General features: G+C 40.0%; 1 protein-coding gene across 7 annotated transcripts in view; it reads right to left on the reverse strand.

Moving 5' to 3' along the window:
• Positions 1 to 276: 276 nt before the first annotated feature.
• The window catches only part of LOC143887719 (GTP-binding protein, HflX), a 53,182-nt gene continuing 31,699 nt past the window's right edge, over positions 277 to 21,759 (reverse strand). Inside the window, exons 8-15 of one of the 7 annotated variants that reach the window (XR_013254352.1) lie at positions 14,702 to 14,770; positions 14,160 to 14,230; positions 13,982 to 14,075; positions 13,655 to 13,780; positions 13,452 to 13,541; positions 10,330 to 10,551; positions 556 to 655; positions 277 to 407 (exon numbers count right to left, since the gene is read on the reverse strand). Coding sequence is in view for 4 of the 7 variants with exons in the window: in XM_077391878.1 (XP_077247993.1) it covers positions 563 to 655; positions 13,452 to 13,541; positions 13,655 to 13,780; positions 13,982 to 14,075; positions 14,160 to 14,230; positions 14,702 to 14,770 (543 nt within the window). In the remaining 3 variants the exon portion in view is untranslated. Of the gene's footprint in view, positions 656 to 10,329; positions 10,552 to 13,451; positions 13,542 to 13,654; positions 13,781 to 13,874; positions 13,910 to 13,981; positions 14,076 to 14,159; positions 14,231 to 14,701; positions 14,771 to 21,759 lie in introns of those variants that run through there. The other 6 variants (XR_013254351.1, XM_077391880.1, XM_077391878.1 and 3 more) reach the window with 6 other exon arrangements.

The following is a 21,759-nucleotide window of genomic DNA, read 5'->3' on the forward strand; positions in this document are numbered from 1 at the left end:
GAAATCAGGTCCCTGATTTCATCAATCTTGTGGCCTAGACGCCACGAACCACAAATTTTGTTAGATGCCCAAGCAATCGCATTAGATGAGTCCCCTTCAACAATTAGGGCACCCAGATTGTGATTCACATACCAACGCAGACCAAACAGTAACGCCGAAACCTCTGCTTCATTAGCATCACAACATCCAACCGGCCCTGAGTAAGACATAAGAGGATTACCCAGAAAAGCATGCTTTTTTTTTCATGTGTAATCAAACAATGGAAAAGCATGAAAATTTAGAAAAATCACGACCTGTTTTTTGTTCCTGAAAATTAAGTGTTTTTAGTCTCTCTATAGGAAGATTATCCAAGAACTTGGTCCAAGTCCATAAAAGAGCAGATGCAAAAATATAATGACAGCTTCATTCTATACACAACACACGATATTATATCAGAGGTGCCATTATGGACCAAAAATGTTTTGGTTTTTTCAAAGGAAACACTAAACAAGGGGAGATGGTGGTAGTGTTACAACAGCTGCAACAATATTTAGGATTTGTAATCTGCAGTGTGACCTGTGGATTATGATTTACAGAGTTGCCTCATTGGTGTGAGCAATCTCGCAAGCGGAAGAGGCACATGTGCTCTAACCAGGGTCCCATTCTCCATATATTCCTACAAAAAATAAGAAGATATGAGTACAGGTATAGCAAGACTGGAGGAAAGAAATAAGAAAAAGGGATAAAATTTGTGCAAAAGAAAAATTTGAAGTTAGAGCCTAGATTTTAAGAGATTAATCCCAGCTCATCTCCACAGGAGGAAAAGGTTGGAACCTTGAATACCTAGAAGAGATCAAAGTCGAGAACTAATAGGTAGAAAGTGAAAAAATTGGGTATTAATGTAAACTGTACAATACCACATTGTTTTGAATGTTTAAGCCATCAGAGACTAAAAAGAAAGCTAGTTTGCCCAAGTCATAAATGGCGTCACAACTCCGAAGGGAACTAAAATACTAAATTACTCCATGACATAAATGCAATAAAATAAACAAGACAAGCACTAAAACTATCCATTAGGATACTTCATTAAAGCTTTGATCATCATTGATGAAGAACATAAAGTAACCAAAAAAAAAAAATCCTTTGTCCAAACCAAGTTCTTTTATGTTTGCATCCAAAATGTGTTGTGGGTGGTAAGCATTGCCCTCACTACCGTGCAATAGCATTAATGTGCTGCCTGGAGGTTTCATCATAGCCAACATTGCAACCAATTTAATTGGAACCATTTTTGAAGACTGTCCATTTAGTAATAGGAGACAGACCTATTAACTGCACTCATACCCCATTTTGCTGAAAAATCAAGCTTAAGAAATAGAAATTTACCTGATCATGATGATCTAGAATACATTTCAGATAGTCAAAACTCATTTCTTGAAGATGAAACTATAACCCATGGTTGCGAGCACTCTTATTGCTTTTGGCTAAACAAAGAAAAGGCAACAAGGCCATACACCAGTAATCAAAAGAAATGAAAAAACAAAAAGGAAAATAAAAAATAAAAAAATTAGAACTTGGCATTTTGTGCCAAAGAACTACATTACTACAGAGGACCCCTAAGCGAGCTAAGCTATCATCAGCCTTAGTGTTTCCTCTGTATGAATACGGAAGAAGGAACATTGGGCTGATAATTTCTGACATCAAATCTCCAAGAGCTCTCTATGGTTTATCATAGGTCCTGGTTGTAAGGTCCACAAAGCTCTCTATGGTCTTAAACAAGCTCTAAGAGCTAAGTTTGAAAAGTTCAGCCCCACATACGGTAGACCAAAAACTCCTCATATCATACATAATTTGTTAAAAAGTGCGAGCTGATTACCATCCTTATTATATATGTTGATGATATTGTTGGTACATGCAATGATCACCAAGATATTTCATACTTGAAGGTCTTTGATATCAAATCTTTGGGGCCGTTAAAGTACTTTTTGGACAGTGAAGTTGCTAGAATGCTACATCCAAGAAGGAACTACGTCACAACGGAAATACAGTACGGATTTTCAAGATGAGATTGACATTTCAGGGGCTAGACTAGTTGTGTCTCCTATGAAAGAAAATCATCATCTTAGTGCGAAAGGAGGCGCACCTCTTACAGATGAAGGCATATAACATTGACTTGTTGGGAAACTAAATTACTTGAGGGTGTCTCGCACAAACACATCTGAAGAAGTCAATATAGTCAATTCATGTTGTCTCCAAGGATCGGTCATCTTCTTCTTCTTTTTTTTTTGAATAGTAGCAGAAATTTATTGAGAGGGCGAGCCTTGGCGCAACGGTAAGGTTGCTCCATTGTGACCTGGTGGTCACGGGTTCGAGTCACAGAAACAGCCTCTCTGCAAAGCAGAGGTAAGGCTGCGTTCATCTAGCCCTTCCCTAGCCAAACTATCTGCCAAATTGTTAGCCGATCTCTTAACATGATTGAAGATGATTGAGGAGCCCTCAGTCTTATCAATGATCTAATCGAAAAACTAAGCAAACCTCCAAGGCGGGACCGAAGAGCCTGTGAGCCAACGAATGGTAGTTAGGGAATGCCCCTCCACAATCACACTATCAAGGATCTCCTTATCCAACAGAAGGATACCTTGGTGGACGGCTCTAACCTCAGCTTCACTAGCATCTACCAATCCAATTGGACCTGACAAAGCCCAAATGACGTCACCCTTAAGAACACCTCCTATTCCGCCCGGTCTAGGATTCACTATATTGGACCCATCAAAATTCAATTTCCACAGCCCAAGAGAAGGGGGCTGCCCAACTTGCATAACTAAGACCCTATGCTCCACAATTATGCAAATTTTCTTCCAAACTTCCCATAGATCATATTCCGGAACCAAATGAAATAAAGGAACACTTTTTTCGCAAGCTATGGACAAAGCTATCACCCTGATGAACTGATAAGCATACGAATTGGCTACACCGTCAAAAATCCTGAGTGTGTTTATAGGATCGGTCATCTTGAGAGTGTTTATCGGATTAGCTATTGTAACGACCCGGCTTCCATTGCCGGAGGTTAATACCAAAACCCACAGATTTTTTTTTTAAAACACCACTCCAATATAAATGGAAGCAATAAGAATTTAATCCAAATAAAGCATTACTTTAATTGTTTACCTCGATCAATAAAACAACCTTGTTACTTTGGTAGAGGAAAGAAAGAAATATCCAAAGACATGCCTCATTGGATTTGAAAGCTGGAGCTTGGCTGTTGGAAGATGTATGGGAGTGGGATAAAAGATGTTGGGGCCTGCTGGAATTGCAAAAGCCTTTCTCTATTAATTCAGTGGATATCGTTTTTTTGATTTGAGTCAGAATCACAGACGACTGCCATCCTTAGGCGTGGAGGTGTTGCTCTGGGAGGGCTTCTCTCTTCCCTTCAGCCGTTGTTTCCGGCCTATAATACGGGTGCTAGAACCATCAGAATTAGATTTTACGATATTCCTCTTCATGCCCGGTCAACGTCAGCTGTGGAGTCTCTTGGGCAGCATCTGGGCCAGGTGATCTAGACCCAGCTTTCTGGTAATCATGACCACTCCATGTCTTTCGCCTCAGCCTTAGTCATAACTCCCCTTTGGAAATCTATCCCCTCATCCATTAATCTAAGAGTGGATTCCAGCATTTATTCTGTTGGCGTTAAGATGCTTTCTGAGGATAGCATTAATAGTTTGGCGTTGTCGGTTATTGGGTAATCAAGCAGTAAGGATAATTTGAATGTTTATGAGGGCACCGAACAGATCTCCGGCGTCCGGCTACCGACGATGGTTGTCTCACCGGAAAAGGCAACAGGCGCTAATCCCGACACCTGCGACCCATCCAGGAAGCTGTTGGTGGGCCCCGATTCGAATTTTGAATCACCCAAGCATTCCGCCACCAACTCGCCTAGAATGTCAGAGAGTAGGATAGCTGCAAGGCTTGGAAAGTGGGGTCAGAATGGAAATTGATCGACACGGAAAACATTAAATGCAGCAACTCGTGGCGAGAAAGGAAAAGTTGTAAAGACCAATGTTATAAATTTCATTTCGTTTCGTCCGAAATGGACGAAACGTTTCGGTTTCGTTCTGAAACGGAATGAAATCCCCAAAATTTTGTTTCGGTGGAAATTTCGGTCATTTCGCATCCGAAATGGACGAAATTTTGAATTTCGTTCGGAAAAGCCTATAACGGCTAGTTTGACTGAAATTCACAGAAATTACCTCAATGCCCCTGCAACGGCTCTTCTGGGTTTTTGACCATTTTAGCCACAAAATGTGACCGTTTATAGCTGTTGGGAAGGGTATTATAGTCATTTTCACTTGCACAATAAATTAAAAACTCTATAAATAGCCTTTTTCCTACCTTCTTCTCCTTCACCTTCACATAAGTGATTCTCCTTCCCTTCCCTACTTTCACTTACACTATCTATTCTACTAAATTTCCTACAATTCTACACTCTTCTTCAACTCAATCCAAGTCCATTTTGGAGCAAAGGGAAGGCCTACCTTCAACTTACAACTACAAGAATCAAGAACTATTTCCAAAGGCTTACAAATTACAAGTTACACTACAAATTTCAAGTGAAGGCTTACAAGTTACACTACAAATTTCAAGTGAGTGAAGGCTAATATTATCTTATTCTCTTCAACTCAAGTTCAACCTCAAGATTCTCTTGATTTCTTTCCATTTCCTTTCTTTCATTTTAATTTTATTTCTTCCTTCATTTGTCCCCTTCTACTTCATTTCTTTTGTAATTTGTTTCCATTTCCTTTCTTGTAATTCATTTCCCACCTTCTTCTACTTCATTTCAGAATGAGTGGGTCGGGATCGGGACCTTCTGCAGGAGTATCCTCTATTGGTTCGGCACCCGCTAGATCAGATGACCCGGCATGGGCTTACGGTACAATGGTTCAGGGTCAAAAAATAAAGTAACTTGCATATTATGTGGCAAAGTCATATCGGGAGGAGGTATAACCCGCTGGAAAGAACATTTAGCGGTTGTTCTTGGTGAGGTGGCATCATGCAAAAAGTGACTGAAGATGCAAAATACCGAATGAAGTAACTTTTAGATGCAAAGAGAAAAGAGAGGGCTAGGATGAGTGTATCAAGAGTAGAGGTTGGAGGTTTTTATGGCGTACCAGACGAAGAAGAAGAGAATGATGATGAAGAAGACAAATACATTACACCATTGCCTCAGCGAAAGGGTAAGGAAGTTCTTGTAGAACTGAGTGGTACAAAAAGGAAGAAGGGAATCACAGGAGGGATCAGGAATTTCTTTGCACCACAAACAACCCCGGGAGCCCAACCAAGCATTAAAAGTACTTTGGCTACCAAAGAAACAGTGGATAGAGCAGACATGGCAGTTGGCATGCTTTGCTACGATGCCAATCTCCCTTTCAACGTTATCAATTCACCTTTCTGGCAATCTACCTATATTTGATGTTGTGAATGCCGTGGGTTTAGGTTATAATGCACCTACTTATCATGCTTTAAGGGGTTCCATTTTGAAGAATACAGTGGATGAGGTAAACAACTACTTGGAGGAGATTAAGATGTCATGGAGATACACTGGCTGTAGCATTATGGCCAATGGATGGACAGACACCAAACAACGTTCCCTAATCAACTTTTTGGTGTACTGCCCTAAGGGAGTCATATTCCTCAAATCTGTTGATGCATCTGGCATAGTGAAGAATGCGGATGAATTATTCAATATCTTTAAAAAGATTCTCGCAGAGGTGAATCCGGAATATGTGGTACAGTTTGTAACTGACAGAGTGCCAAGTTATAAATCTGCTGGGAAAAGACTAGAAGCCGCTTATGGTACATTCTTCTGGATTCCGTGGGCAGCCCATTGCTTAGATCTCATCTTGGAGCATCTGTGCAAACCGAGTGTATTTCCTCACAAAGCAACCACAATTGAGAGGGCTCGGACGATTACAAAGTTCATCTAGAACCACAGAGGCTTCTTGAATTTGATGAGGAAGAAGTTCACAGGTGGGAAGGAGCTGTGCTGTCCTGTTTCGACCAGATTTGCTACAAATTTCATTAGCATACAAAGTCTGGTGTTGAATCGGAAAGCATTTCAGTAGATGTTCTTGTCTGATGAGTATAGTACTAGTAGGTTTGTCCAACACCCACTGAGTGAAGGGGTAGTTAGTACATTGTTGGACAAATCTTTTTGGGACCAATGCAAGTACATTCTAAACATCAACGAGCCTTTAGTGAGAGTGCTACGTTTGGTAGATCGGCAAGACAAACCGGCGATGGGTTACCTATATGAGGCCATGGATAGGGCCAAAGAAAACATCAAGGAGAAGTAACCAGAGGCTTGCTGGCATGCATCACTCGACTGGTACCTGATGAAGGTATACAAGAGTTCATCATCAATCAAATTGAGGATTATCAAGAGGCTAAGGGTATGTTTGGAATGAAGCTTGCAATCCGCAACCGAACGAAGTTGGGACCAGGTATATTTGAGTTGTTTGTTTAATTAAGTATAATTCATTTTAACTTTCAGTTTCTCAGCAAATAATGCTTTACTATTTGTTACTTTACAGTTGCATGAAAGTGACGTGGAAGAATTGCAGAGCTTTGCGATCAGAATCCTCAATCAGACCTGCAGTGCGACTTGGTGTGAAAGGAACTGAAGCACCTTCGAACACATTCACTCCGCAAAGAGAAATAGGTTGGAGCACCAGAGATTGGACGACCTGGTGTTTGTCCATTACAACCTTAAGTTTCGGCAAAGGTATACAACGTAATATAATGTTTTCAACTCTCACCTCATCACTTTAAGCTTTTAAGTTTAACCTTTGACATTAAACTTAATGTTTTCCTTTTCAGGGACTTGTTGAGGAAATCATCTACCACTAGTGACCCATTGAGCATTAACCATCGGGATGTCATGATGGATTGGGTTGTGGAAGAAGAAGATGTCATTTTCACGTCGGAATACATTGGGTGGGAAAATCTTGAAGCACCTACTGCTGTTGTTGGGGCCAGGGTCGGGGATGACGACGATGACTTTGTCATGCCTCTTGAAGAAGATGTCCCTACTAGTGGTCCAACTGGTGATAGCGGCGGCGAGGACGAAGACGACATTGAGTATGATCATCCGGGTTATGATGACTGAGAGTTGTTACTACTAGCTATTGTCTATGTTTCACATTCATGTATCTCTTTTTTTTATGTTCTTCCATGAATCAGACTATCAGTTGAACTTGTGCAAGACTTTAAGTGTTTAAGTAATGAATATGCCTTTTGGGACACATATTTTGGACTATTTATTAGTTTTTTATCCTTTTCTATTGATTTTTTATTTTTTGGGATTTTTCTCATATTTTTTAATATTTTTTTGTGTGACCGAAAAGTTTCGACTGAAATGCACCGAAATGACTGAAATCCTACCGAAATTTCGTTTCGGTGGCCAAAACGAAATGGCCACCGAAATGAAATTTACAACTATGGTAAAGACTGGCCCTCCTAGGGTCCCTTTTTAAATGTTCATCTGTTTATTACTTTTATTAGTAGATCCCTCTTGATCGCTGGGCCACATGTTCGGTCTAAGAATTGAGTTTCTTGGACCGTTGGATCAAGCCTAGGATCCCTCGGATTGTCGATCTGACTTATATAGATGACAAATCATGTCATTCGAGCGTCGATCTCCCTTGATCTTTCCATGATCAAGAGATTTAGAAAATCGATGACTCTTAAATTTTCTTTTTTTTAAATCTTTAAATTGTATATAATATTAAATTTACCGTGAAACCCAAGTAAAAGAATTTCCATGGAAATTGTGAATTTGTAGCTTAATTAGAAAAAGGAGGAAAATATTAATTAGAAAATGATTTATTTTCGTCACTTTAATTATAAATAAATTTTGGGGCATCAAATCTTGTCTGTTTGACTTAATTTTGGTCTAATTGGATGGGTTTTTCAATTATCTATCCAATGGTACCAAGATTTCGCGATTCAGACGTGATTTGAGGAAGTTATGGTCCATTTATGGCATGGGTATGGGTTAATTACGGGATTTATATTATTATGATATTTTTTAGAAAAGTGTGTGACTAAATTACCCACATAAATGCATTACATTAAGTATTAGTTTAGGGGTATTTTGGACTTGTAAAGTCAAATTGGAATTCACTTTTAGGCCTCCAATTGATAGCCATATCCCAACCTCCAAAATAATAGGCGTGCTCCACTAAATTCTCTGCAAAAATAGTATTGTGATTTGAAATCCCTAAAATGTAGGCACATTCTCATGTTTTCTCAAAATTTGGTCGTATTTCCATCTTTCCCAAAATTATAGCCGTCCATTCCAACTTTGGAATGGGTACGGCAAAATTGTCTCTCCCCCTTTTTGGGTGTCCCATGTGGGCCCACAAATCCCATACATTTATGTATATTATATTATATATATATAAAGGTATGCATAAAAATAGGATTAGAAGATATTTAACTATGCAAAAAAAAAGGAAAGTAAATAGGAAAAGTTATAGGAAGATGCTAAAAATTAGGAGATTTACAAATCTTCATAAAATTATTGGGCGTGCACATTCCTACGATGAGAAGTGTGCACATTTTCCTCCCAAAAAACTTCTATTAATTGTAATATGGCCACTTTCCTTCTTACAAGTTGAACTTTGTAAACTTTCTTTTCTTGCTTGATATACGATTAGGAATAAAGTAAGAGAAAAACATATATATTAGATAGGAAAGTGATTTGGGGAAAGTTGCCTCAAAATAATTGGAAACACAACACACCACAAAAAATATATATATACATACATAGTGGGACGTCCCTCTCTCCCCCAACTTTTTCACACGCTTGAGAGAGAGGTGCGTCCGAAAAAAAAAAGAGTAAGAAAGAAAGAGAGAGTGCTCCAGGAGGGAAAACGAAAAGTAAGAGGGAAGGAAGAAAAAGAAAAAGAGGAAAAGGAAGAGAAGAGGAAAAGAACTAGAGAATGGTGATTCATCGCGATTTTCATCTCTTAAGTACTGAAATAAATCAATCTTTAGTTTTCTTTCGAATAAACATATTTTCGTTCAAAAATGGTGAATTTTTGTTTCGAATAGGTTATGGATCGATCTAAAATCATGATTTAGATAATATGAATAAGAAATCTCAGATCTGGACTCAATTCCGTGCCCATATGAACCAAAAAACGAAATTGATAACCACACCCGATAGGTTCGTCCTATCTGAAATTTAAATGAATTAGGATAGAAATCTAATGGAAATCAACTTGAAAATAAATATACTTGCTGGAAATCAGATTTAAGAACTGATTTAATGATTATCATGTTTTTGATAACGGCACCAAGTATCTTCCTTTTATTTGAAAACAATAAGAAATAGAATTAAAGCCTTTTTAGGAATGAATAATATATTAAATAAGTGCTGGAATTCTGATTTTAAAATCAGATTCAGTGACTTTCGTGTTTTTGATAATGACACAAGAATATGTTGTTTTATATGGAACCATATGGAGAAATCCGAAATCAGTTGTTAAAGTATTTGTAAACATATAAGAGATAATTAACTATGCTGAAAACAGAGGAAAATCGGTAGAATTTTGTCAAACCCGATTTGATAACCGCACCAAAATCAATTGTTTTTGTTGAAATATTTAGGTATACTTAATTTGGGACAGCAGAACATATTTTAGAATAATATGAGACATTTTTCTAATCCTTGACAACTTAGGAAAAGAAGAAACAAGAATTTCGATAACCGCACAGTCTTTGCTGAAATTTAAGAAAAGTAACGGAAGATCAGCAGTAAAAACTTTGCAAAATAAAACAATAAAACAATAAAACAATAAATCAAATTTTAAATTAAAAGTAAAGGTTTAGTAATAAAAATGGTAGATAGGAATTTATAGAAAGATTTGGTAAAGAAAGAAATTAAAACGCATGGAAATGGACGAAGGCAAACAAACTAAAAGAAGACTGAACACTGAACTTTAGGAAAGGCTATTTGACTCTTCATGTATGTTATTGTCAGGTTGAATATTTCGGCTTCTTCCTTAGAGATCCCTACTTCTCGAACTTAGAAAATCAAGGCAAGTATCAGTTTACTCACATAATAATGATTATGCAGATAATGTGATTTTGTTACTCTAGTTCTTATAATGATGGAATGTTTAATTGATCATGCAGAGTTTGAAATATTTATTGTTAGTTTGCTATATAAGTTCAAATAGAATGATGTATGAAATTTGGATGGTAAATTCTTGAAATAAATGCAAGGATAGAATATTCAGAGTAGCAGTAAAAGAAAAGTCTTGTTAAAGAGCAATTTGCATGCATACATACATAGGATTTGGGAATAATGGGAGGGAGGACTAAGGAGAACCTCCAATCTTGGGCGAAAAGCCAAAAGCCGACCAGCCCGAGAGCGTACGACAGCTGGTAGGCAATGCATTTGGGAGGAACCCTTGTGGTGAATCGATCAAAATCCTTAAGTGGATCACGTTCCATTAGGGAACGAAGGGTCCTTGAGGGTCAATGATCACCGGCCAGGCTAGAAAGTCACCGCTGTATATGAGAAGAAAACCGATGAGGATTGCTGCATGACCATTGGGGAAAAAGGAGAACATTCTAATTATGAGCCGTGCATTTGCATTTTGATCTTCATTACTAATCATTGTATTATTGAATACTACGAAGATTGCTTAAGTTTCATGTTTTCTTTATTGTACCATTATTGTAGGGAGTATTGTAGTAAATTCATGTTACTCATTTTCATTATTCTGAGAGTTACCTTTACTTTGCTCTAACCCACCTATCCTACAGGAAATGTAGGTGAAGAGGAAGGAGCTTTCGCCAACGAAAATATTTGATAAACCGATGCGGGAATGGGGAAGAGCTCATGTCAGAACTTCGGAGTGACATGGTGTCATTACCGAGAGTCGTGTCTAGTGGACTTTAATTCTTTTTATTTCAGTTGGTTTTAAGATTTTATTATAGTTGGTTTTTAATTCGTGGTTGGATTATTTTAATTTCATGGTTAAGGAACAAGGTTGTTTTATTGATTGAGGTAAACAATTAAAGTAATGCTTTATTTGGATTAAATTCTCACCGCTTCCGTTTATATTGGATTGGTGTTTAAAAAAAATTGTGGTTTTTGGTAGCGACCCCAGGCAATGGAAGCCGGGTAGTTACAAAAGCTTTTCGAAAAGATGTTGCTGACAGTTGTACTCTGACTTCAGCAAAAGAGAAAAAGGCGCTAAAGATAAAAACTAGATGTAATTGTGAAAATTAAAAACTTAAGGAAAAGCGCCCACATACAGGAAAAGGCATCGTACCCCGTAGAACTACTAACCCGAAAATACAGATACTAGCTACTCGAGGTGGTCTTTCAATGTTTACAAGAAAACCCAAAGGTATCTTTAGGAAAGAAGATCATAGGAGGAGACTGGTTGCTGACACTCAGAAGCTCCTTCAAAAGTTCGACACTTTTAGTTCGCCAGCTATGTCAGGAAAGGGATCGGCTCAAGGTGGAAATTCTCCGACCGCCTAAGACTTTGCATATGAAGGTGGAGATATTGAGCTCCTGAAAGATCTTCGTTGTAACGAAAAGCTTGCTAGAAAGGAGTCGCCTACCCCTTGTGAGACTTCTCTTAGCCCGTTTAAAAAGTGTTGGGCCCAGCTAAAGAAAAACTCTACCAGCAACACTAGTCTCAACCTTAACTCTGAATCGACAAGTGATAAGGAATTGTACTTGCCTCTCCTTGACCTCCCCATGTTCAGCAAAGTCCTAGAAAAGGAAAGACGCACCCGGCGACGCCTCTGGGAGGAGGAAAGAAAGTCTGTTATCAAAGACCCGGAGGATAATCGATCCAACCTGAATCCTGAGGTGTATCTGTTATCTTGGTTGGTTCATGAAGGATTGAAGATCCGCATGTTGGGGGGGGGGGCAAGAAGACTAGCGGGGATGCTAAAGGTAAGGCAAAACAGGTTGATGATAGCTCAGACGATACAAGGAGTCGGGGATCGTTCTCGGAAGAATTCGAAGATTTGTTATCGATGGGGGATGTATTTGGGATTGAATATGAAGACTTGGGGGAAACCAAAGGCATGTTTCTTGTAATGGAGGCAAGAGATAAGGAAGAGAAGAAGAAAAGAGAAAAAGAAATTGAAAAGAAGATTGGAGAAGGTGTTTAAGCAACTAGGTTAGAAGATGGATACTGATTTCTCCATCAGTATAGTGCCTGATGGAGGTAATGAAGTTTTGATTTAATCTGATGGCTTTTGTTGAAGTTTCAGAATTTGGGTCGTAGATCCGTAGAGGTAAGGTCCCTCCATAATCATTCAAAATACCTACTGTTTAATAGCTTTGTGATTTGCCTGTCGTTATCCAGAAATTTTCGATCTTCAGTAGCCACAGCTTGAGAGATTCTTTCTTTTGCTTAGGTTCCCTTATCTGGATACTCTAGCTTTGCTATATTTTATTGGAGGTCTACATTAGACCTGGAGTTTTAGAGTTTAAGTTTGCAACTTTGTTTGGTTTAGAAGCTTGAAGTTTTGGTAGTTTTCAGGAATTTCAGTTTACCTATAGTTTCAAGAGGTACTTGTCTAGAGGACCCAAAATCATGCGCAATTCAAAAAGGTACAGACGAAAGGTCTGAAAGAATACTATGAAAAGATGTACAAAGAGATCCTATAGAATAGAGGAAAAGAAAGGTTGTGTTCTTCTGCAACTTATTTTGGGTACTTTTCAATTGGTCTCGGGTATGCTCGGGTCAATCCATCTTAATATTTTTAATGCAGGTTGGGACTCCTGGTCCCGAATGCCATCTGAATATTAATAAAATATGTCATTTTTCAAATAAAAAAACCGAAGCAATTTCCAGAAAATTCTGTTTTAAAATGAATCTGTAACAGAAATGTGAACATAATTTTCCAGATGGAATTCTGGAAAATTTCAAAAATCAGGACCTAAACCGGTACTCTGTTCATTCCACTCATCCCGGGTATTCTGTTCATTCCGCTCATTCTGGTTTACTCAAGTCAATCACCAATCATGTCTGACCCCTAAACCGAGAATCGGAAGGATGGGGGAAAGGAACCAAGCTTCTGGAGCTAATAATGATTTTGTGTACCAACTACCAAGTTTGTTAATGAGAAGTACTTTACGAAACATTTTACCACCAGACACAAGTCAAGATGCATGTTTGAGCTACACAAAGTGTTTAAAGAGTCATCCATACTGACTCATAGAGAAAGGTTCGGCCGTGCCACCTAAAGCAATTGTTTGATTTCCTATAGTAGATAGTTATGTGTTCGCATGTAAAGCATATAGAAGAATACTCAGGAACTTCACATACTTACGTTTTGCCTAATGTGTGAAGACTAATGAAAAATTCAGTTCTTATTCCTCCAACTTTTGAGTAAACAATGCTCAAATAGTTCAAGGGTTCATGAATAATACTCACAGTTCCCTCAACCATTCCAACCTGATGTATCGTGCTAAGGAGTTCCCCTTTGTCATATGGGACAAAAGCTTCCACCCATACCATGGAATCCTGTTACAAAAAAGCCCATTAAAACTAAATGACAGGCAGAAATTCACCAAGTCATGAACAACAAGAAACTAGCAATGCCTAGGGGAGCAACTAGCTAGGAACTCGAGCCATACCTTTAGTTTTTCTTGAACTGCATTGCAAAAATCCGTTAATCCATCACCGTTCAAAGCTGATATGCAAATAGCGCCACTTTTATCCGCTTCCATTCTCACTTTATGTGGATCACTAGCTTTATCAACCTACGAACAAGACTAACCCTTTCATTTAATGAAATGACAAACACATCTTTGCTCTGGTATTCATGGCAATATTATGAGGGCTGTTTGGAACAACCTCGACACAAACATGTCCTCACATTGTTTCCCACCCTATAATGAAGAAAAGAAAATAATTATCGTTTAATCAACATACTCCAAGAATAGGAAAGTATCTAGCTGTACCTTGTTCCAAACCATCAACTTTGGAACTGATGCCACATCTAAATCTGATAGAACCTTGTCGACAGCATCTATCTGTTGCTGTGCTAGTGGATGACTGAACTTGGTACACAAAAGGATAGTAAGTTACCATTAGACAATGGACTATACATGGATATCCACAGGTTCATCAAATTTATACCTAATATCCACAACATGCACCAAAAGTGATGACTCTGATATCTCCTCCAGTGTTGCTCTGAAAGCAGCAACCTAAAGCAAGAAGCAATAGGAAGCAAATGAAAATAATTTTTTTTCATTAGATATCATATAAAACCTCGGAAAACTATGTAAGCCGAGTTTGAAGATGGTTATGAGCTGCATGACGCTAAGGCCCTCTTTGGATTCCAAGAAAAACATTTTTGACGGAAAAAAATTTCTGGCAAAAGTTTTTGTTTCCACAATTTAGAGGGAAATGATATAATTCTGGTTCATTTCGAAGGATATCATCATAAATTGAAGGTCACTAGAAATAAAATTTGAATAGGGCTGGTTCAAATTATCTTTTTTTTTGTGTGTAAGAAAAGGAATTTTTTTTAAAAAATCCCTTTCCAAACTTTTCCCAAAAATTCTTGGAATTCAAACTGGGCCTAACTGAATAAGAAAATCTAGTAGCTCCTCTATAAAGCATGAGAAGAAGGGTATTTATTATTAACTATGGGTTGAAGTTGGGGAAGAGCTTACTAGTGTGGTTGGTAGCTTTTGAATGAAACCAACAGTATCCGTCAGAAGGAACTCCTTCCCATTATTCATCTGTACAGCAGGCCAGTATAACAATTACTTGAGAGCGAATAATCACCTAGTGTATACATAAACTGGTTTCTGGAAACAACAAGGTATTGAATATATTAAAATCCCCAAAAAGATGACAGTGGGTCAGTGGACATTCGATACATAGCCAAATCCTATTTTTGAGCATGCTCTCAGTATGTTGGTTTTGTAATTGTTATTCAAATTTCATAAGGAAAATATATATAAACAATTTTTTTTTTTATAAAAGTTACATTTTAAAAGTTCTTTTCCACTTTTGCTTAGAGCGATTCCAGAAAGTTCAAGCTGAGTGAGATATAATCATCTTGTTTTCATCTCTCTTGCTTTTGTCACATTTGATGGACTAAGATACATGAGAAGGTGAGATGCTATGCACAAACTGCTTGCTAGTGAATGGATGGACTGGTGCTTAAGAAACACTCCCTACTCAGCACTCCCATCACTACAAATCATATTGAACCCCCCTTTACAAACAAGATGGACACAAAACCATTTTTACTTTTTTTAATAGATGACATTTCATTAATAGAAAGAAGCAAAATATAAGAAAAAGAACCTAAAACCATACAGGCCAACAAAAAGTCACTCAAAAAGAAACAACTAAACATCAGGCATAAAATGCCACAAGACTTCATCATTACATATGATCCCATGGTACGGTAAGAGATCCAGTAAGGAATTTTTGTCCCTATGAATATGAGAAAACTGGGAGTACTTTGTAATGAGAAACGTTGTGGGGACGAGACTCTTCAACCAACTCACTACAGATTTCAGTCTCCATCAATCCAAATTTTGCTTGTTCTACAATTCTTCAAAAAGTTTAACTCCCTTCCAAGGTGCTATGACTTGGCTCCAATATCTTTGCCGTTGCTTCCTGAACTTACAAAAGCTAACCCAACTCCAATAGAGTCAGTAATCACACCTCTAAATCCAGCTTTTCCAAACTCACCATTACTAATTAGATTTGATTTGGTAATCCCATCAAAGTCCAGCTTCGAAAGTTCTGAAGAACAACACCACTTACCCAACTTTCTAGGAACACCCACATAATCCCATCATTATACACAATCATATAAAAAGTTTCAATAGAACTAAATATGAAGACATTATACAGGAAAAAGGACACAACCCTTGAGATATCCAAGAGGCCAAGAACAATCTAAGAAAATATGTAATGAATTTTTAGTTCGATGATCACAAAATCTTGCTAGCTTTCATCTGATTTTATTTTTAAATTTTTTGAATGGCAGAGATTTTATTGAAAAAGAACGCTCCTGCCAATCTGCCAGACTCTGTATTAGCTAACCTCCTAACATGCTGGAATGAGATTGAAGAATCTCCTACTCGGTCTCGAATCTCATAAAAAAGTGATGCAAATCGCCAAGGGCACAACTGATCTCCTTGTAGCCATTGAATCACATTTAGGGAGTCCCCTTCCATTATCATCTTTTCAAGGCTTTCCGAGTCTAATAATCTTATTCCCCGGTGCACAGCCCACACCTCCGCCTCACTGGCATCCGAAATCTGTATGGGACCTGAGTAGGCCCAAATCGCCCATAGCTCATCTCTTAGAATACCTCCTATACCCGCAGGACCTGGGTTACCCATACTGGATCCGTCAAAATTAACCTTTAAGAACCCCTAGACAGGAGACTCCCATTCCTGCACAATCACAGCCCGTTGCTCTGCGATAATACAAATCTTTTTCCACCCATTCCATAGATCGAAGGCTGATACAAGCCCTAAAATTTGGAAGTGTCCTTACTGAGAAACTGAGGAAATGGTCAAGGTTATCACTTTAAAGAAGAGGAATGAGGAGTTCTTTGCATATCCTTTAAAAACTCTAGCATCCCTCTCCTTTCAGAGTACCCAAATCGTAGCTAAAAAGGATACCTTCCATAAAAAATTTCCTTTTTCCTCCACGGGATAGCTTGCCACCCCTCCAACAACTCTTAAGTTTCTTTGGGAATACCCATGACATCCCAAACCTGCTTAGGACGCGGCTCCATACTTCCCCAGCCACCCTGCAATGCATAAAGATGTGGTCCACCGATTCTCCTGCCTCTATGCATTGCGTGCAATGGTCGACAATTAGCATTTCCTGCTTTCGTAGGAAATCTACCACGGGTATCCTCTCAAGTAAGGCAGCCCACCCTAAGGTGCAGACTCTAGGTGGCACCTGAATGGTCCAAACTTTAGCTACTCATGAAGACACATGGCACGGTACAAGTTGGCTACAGAACGATTTGACGATGAATATCCCAGAAGAATTCCAGATCCAAACTCGTTTATCTTCTCCCGATTTAACACCCCTCTAATATTTCCAGCATACTTATCACAAATTCAAGTTCCCTGTGTAAAAATTCCTCCAAAATGCCGGCCTCCAAATTACCTTGTTGTTACTCCTATGAAAACAATCTTTCACCAAAGCCTCCTTTAACACTGTTATAAAATACAAGTCTGGGAATAATTCCTCTAATGTTAAAGAGAGAGAGAGATGAAGGAAGTGAATGAGTTAGAGGACTCTCCCCCTCACTCATGTATTTATATTAAGAGAGAAAACATACAATGACCACTATGCCCTTATGGCATTACACACACATAACATATTTCTAACACTCCCCCTCAAGCTGGAATGTAGATATTATGCATTCCTAGCTTGTTACAAATATCATTGAACTTAGCTTTGCTAAAGGGTTTGGTGAAGGTATCAGCTAGCTGATCTGCTGATCGAGTGAAAATAGTGCATAATTCACCTTGCTGGATCCTGTGACAAATGAAATGACAGTCCACCTCGATGTGCTATGTATGCTCATGAAACACCGGATTGTTTGCAATATGGATAGCAACTTTGTTGTCACAATACAACTCGGCTGGAGAAGGTGAAGTGAACCCAATCTCAGATAGAAGAGAGCGCAACAAGATAAGCTCACTACAGGTATGTGACATAGCTCTCTATTCTGCTTCAGGACCTAGACTTGGAAACAACATCTTGTTTCTTACTGCACCATGACACTAAGTTAACCCTAACAAATGTGCAATATCCAGCAGTAGATCTCCTGTCAGCTAGTGACCTAGCCCAGTCAGCATCACAAAAGGTTTCCAACTTCATGTGGCTATGTTTCTTGAAAAGTAACCCTTTCCCTAGAGCACTTTTAAAGTATAAAAGAATCAGAATCACAGCTGCCCAGTGTGAAGTACGAGGGTGACTCATGACCTGGCTAACAACCCCCCTGCATATGAAATATCAGGTCGAGTAACAATGAGATATATGAGATTCCCAACAAGTCTTCTATATCTACCACGGTCCTCTAATAAATCACCCTCTTCAGGAAGAAGTTTTGTATTTGGATCCATGGGAGTAGAAGCTGGTTTTATTCCCAAGGATCTAGTCTCATCTAGAAGATCCAACAAATGTTTCCTTTGTGATAGGGAGAGAGTAGTACCCGAGTAGAGGCCTATATCCCCTAAGAAGTATCGGAGGCAACCAAGATCCTTTATAGAGAATTCTTTTTGGAGAAAATGTTTCAATCTTTGTATGCCACATGAGTCACTCCTTGTAATGATAATGTCGTCCACATAGTCTATGAGGAGAACATGACCAGAATCTGACTTGTGACTAAACACGGAGTGGTCAACCGCACATTGCTTCATACCATATCTCATGAGGGCATCACTAAATTTCCCAAACCAAGCTCGGGGGGATTATTTTAGGCCATACAATGCCTTGGGAAGGCGGCAAATTGAGGTGGTCAACTCCCCCTAAGCAACATACCCAAGAGGTTGCTCCATATATACCTCCTCAACCAAATCACTATGGAGGAATACATTTTTTACGTCAAGCTGATATAATGGCCATCCACAGTTAACTGCCAAAGAGATAAGAACACGCACAGATGGAATTTGGAAATAGGAGAAAATGTCTCAGTATAATTAATCCCATATGTCTGATTGTAGCCTTTTGCAAGCAACCACGCTTTAAGGCGCTCAACTGTCCCATCAGGAAGATATTTGATGGCATATATCCATCTGCAACCAACAGGATGGGCACCAGGAGGAGTAATTATATCCCAAGTGTGATTCGCCTGAAGGGTGGTCATCTCATCATCCATAGCAACACACCACCTAGGGTGAGCAAGAGGTTCCTGCAAGGACTTAGGCAAGGAAATAGAAGACAATGATGACACAAAGCTGCGAAATGTAGGTGCAAGATGGTCATAAGAGACATAAGAGGAGATAGGATGAGCCGTAGTATGCGAGCGTACACGGGATGCAATAGAGGAGTCAAAATGGCTATCACATGAAGGAGGCAATACCTGAGAAGTGGACTTCGGGACCTCAGGCTAGGACAATATGGGCTCAGGAGGAGCTGTAGGTCGAGATCGGTGCTGATATACCTGCAAGGGAGCAGAGACCGGAAGAGGAGCAGGTGAGGGAACTGACTGGTCTGCAATGGGGGGCAGAGGAGGGATCTTGTCAGAGAGGACAGGAAGAGGAAGCGGAACCAGTGACCCAGGAGTGGGAGGTGCATGACTAGTAAATTACGAGACAAACTCGAAGAAGGTAACATCGGCGGAGACAAAGATCCGACGAAGCATGACTGTAACACTTGTAGCCCTTCTGGGTATGAGAGTAGCGGAGGAAAACACATTGCTCTGCACGTGGGTCTAATTTGTCCACACCTGGACCCAGGTTATGGACAAAGCAAACACACTTAAACACCCGAGGGGTAATAGGAAAGGGTTCTGGCTAAGGTTGTAAGACCGAGAAGGGAGATTGGTTTCCTAGTACGGAAGAGGGAAGACGATTAACTAGGAAGCATGAGGTAAGAATGGCATCGCTCCAATACACTTTAGGAACATGCATATGAAAGAGTAATGTGCGAGCCATGTCAAGGAGATATCTCAACTTCCTCTCGGCTAAACCATTTTGTTGAGAGGTGTATGCACAAGAGGATAGATGGATGATGCTATGAGTGGCTAAGAACTCCTGAAGCCCATTCGTCGTGGAAAAATACTCTCTCGGATTATCAGTTCCCAAACACTTAAGAGGGAAATCATATTGATAAGTAATTTCAGCATAAAAGGTGCGAAAGGCAGTAAAGACTTCTGATTGATTTTTAATTACATACACCCATGTCATTCGAGAAAAGTCATCTACAAAGATAATGAAATATGTATATCAAAAACCCGACTTGGTCCTCAAGGGACCCCACACAACAGAATGGACCACCTTAAAAGATCTCAAAGCTCTACTAACAAGCCTAGAAGGGAAAGACACACGATGGTGTTTCTCGAGTTCACAGGACTCGCACTGAAATGGTTGTAGGGTAGAGGAGACAATGGAGGTCTGTTGGAGTTGCTGGAGAGAAGGACGACCAAGACGACAATGCCACTAACAGGCATCGACAGAGCTACGAAAAATGGCGAGAGATGGATGGCACTGAAGGTGATAGAGGTCGCCCAGCTCATGACCCGATCCAATCGTCGCCCCAATCGAGAGATCCTGAAAAAGACAATAAGAAGGGAAAATGAGACAGAGAAATAGGGAAAATGAGACAGAGCAATGCAGAGCTCTAGTAAGCTGACTAACAAATAACAAGTTAAATGGAGATGTAGGAACACACAAGACGGAAGATAAGGTAAGGCCCTCATTGGGTGAAAGAGTACCAATAACAGAGATGGGGGCTTTAGTCCCATTGGCAAGAGTAACAGATCGAGAATGAGAAGGAAATGACTGAAAGGACGTAAGGGATAAAGAGTTACCAGTCACATGGTTGGATGCCCCAGAATCAATGATCCAGGAGCTAGAGCTAGTGAGGAGGGAAGCAGGAGAACTACCTGACTGGGCAACGCCTGCAGTGGGTGGGCGGCGGAGCTCCGCATAATCTACTCTGGTGAAGTGAAAAGGATCATCTGGAAGGCCAAGAGCAATGGACGCGGATGTGCCCACAGGGGGGTTAGCAGCAGAGAGGTGCAGTCCGGGATAGATGGAGCTTGGGGTGAAGAGCAAAGCAGGTCTCAACCCGATGGCCCTCCCTCTAACAGTGAGTTTAAAATGGGCGACCACGACCACCACCAAAAATACGGTGGCGACCTTGACCAAAGGAACCAATGCCACAGCTGGTGGTATCCCCATCATCATATGTAGCAAGGGCCGAGGCCTCACCAGGAAGAGTAGTAGACGAACTGGAAGGAAGGCACTGCTGGGCATGGGAATAAATCTCTGTGAGAGAGGAGAGGGAACCCGAGCCGATTAGCTGTTGCTGGAAAGGTAAAGCTCCGGTCCTAAGGACTCAAGATAATGTACCGCCCTAAGCTGGTCCCGCTGATGAGCTAGCACGGTCGAATCAGAAGTGAGGGGCATAAAGGCGTCCAACTGCTGGCAGAGGGAGAGAAAGCGGCTGTAATAAGCGGAGAAAGACAAATCCCCACGGTCAAATTGATTCCACTCTGAATATGTGGCGCAAATATGAGTGAGGTTATCAAACCTAGAGAAAAGTAAACAAGTGTGATCCTAAATATCCTGGGCCGTCGTCAAGTCCATCATCGGCTGAGCTGTATGGGACTATGGGGAGCCATGCTTTGTCATAATAAGGTGCGAACCATCACATCATCCTGACGCCACCTATCATAGGTCGGGTCGGTAGAGAGTGGAGGACCACGCTCAATTAGAGAAACTCTATCCCGAGCAAGGAGATAGGTCTCAACAGCCCGACACCAGCTAAGATAATTCGATCCGTCAATGCGCTCCGAAGTCATCTGAGAAAACGACTGCTTGACAGAGGGAGAGCAGATAGTCAGAGTATAGCTCGAAGAAGGAGCCGATAGGAGAGCAGTAACACTGTCAGCAGGTGAGGGGCTGGCAGGAAGATCCGAAATAACCGGAGGATCCATATGACGAAGAGAGGCTCACAACCACACCAGAAAGATAATGAAGTCATAGAGTGGACCTCGACATGATGATGTGGC

This window comes from Tasmannia lanceolata, unplaced genomic scaffold, assembly GCF_043159265.1.
Source record: "Tasmannia lanceolata isolate RefF3 unplaced genomic scaffold, GAP_Taslan_0.1 ptg000012l, whole genome shotgun sequence".
Lineage (NCBI taxonomy): Eukaryota > Viridiplantae > Streptophyta > Magnoliopsida > Canellales > Winteraceae > Tasmannia > Tasmannia lanceolata.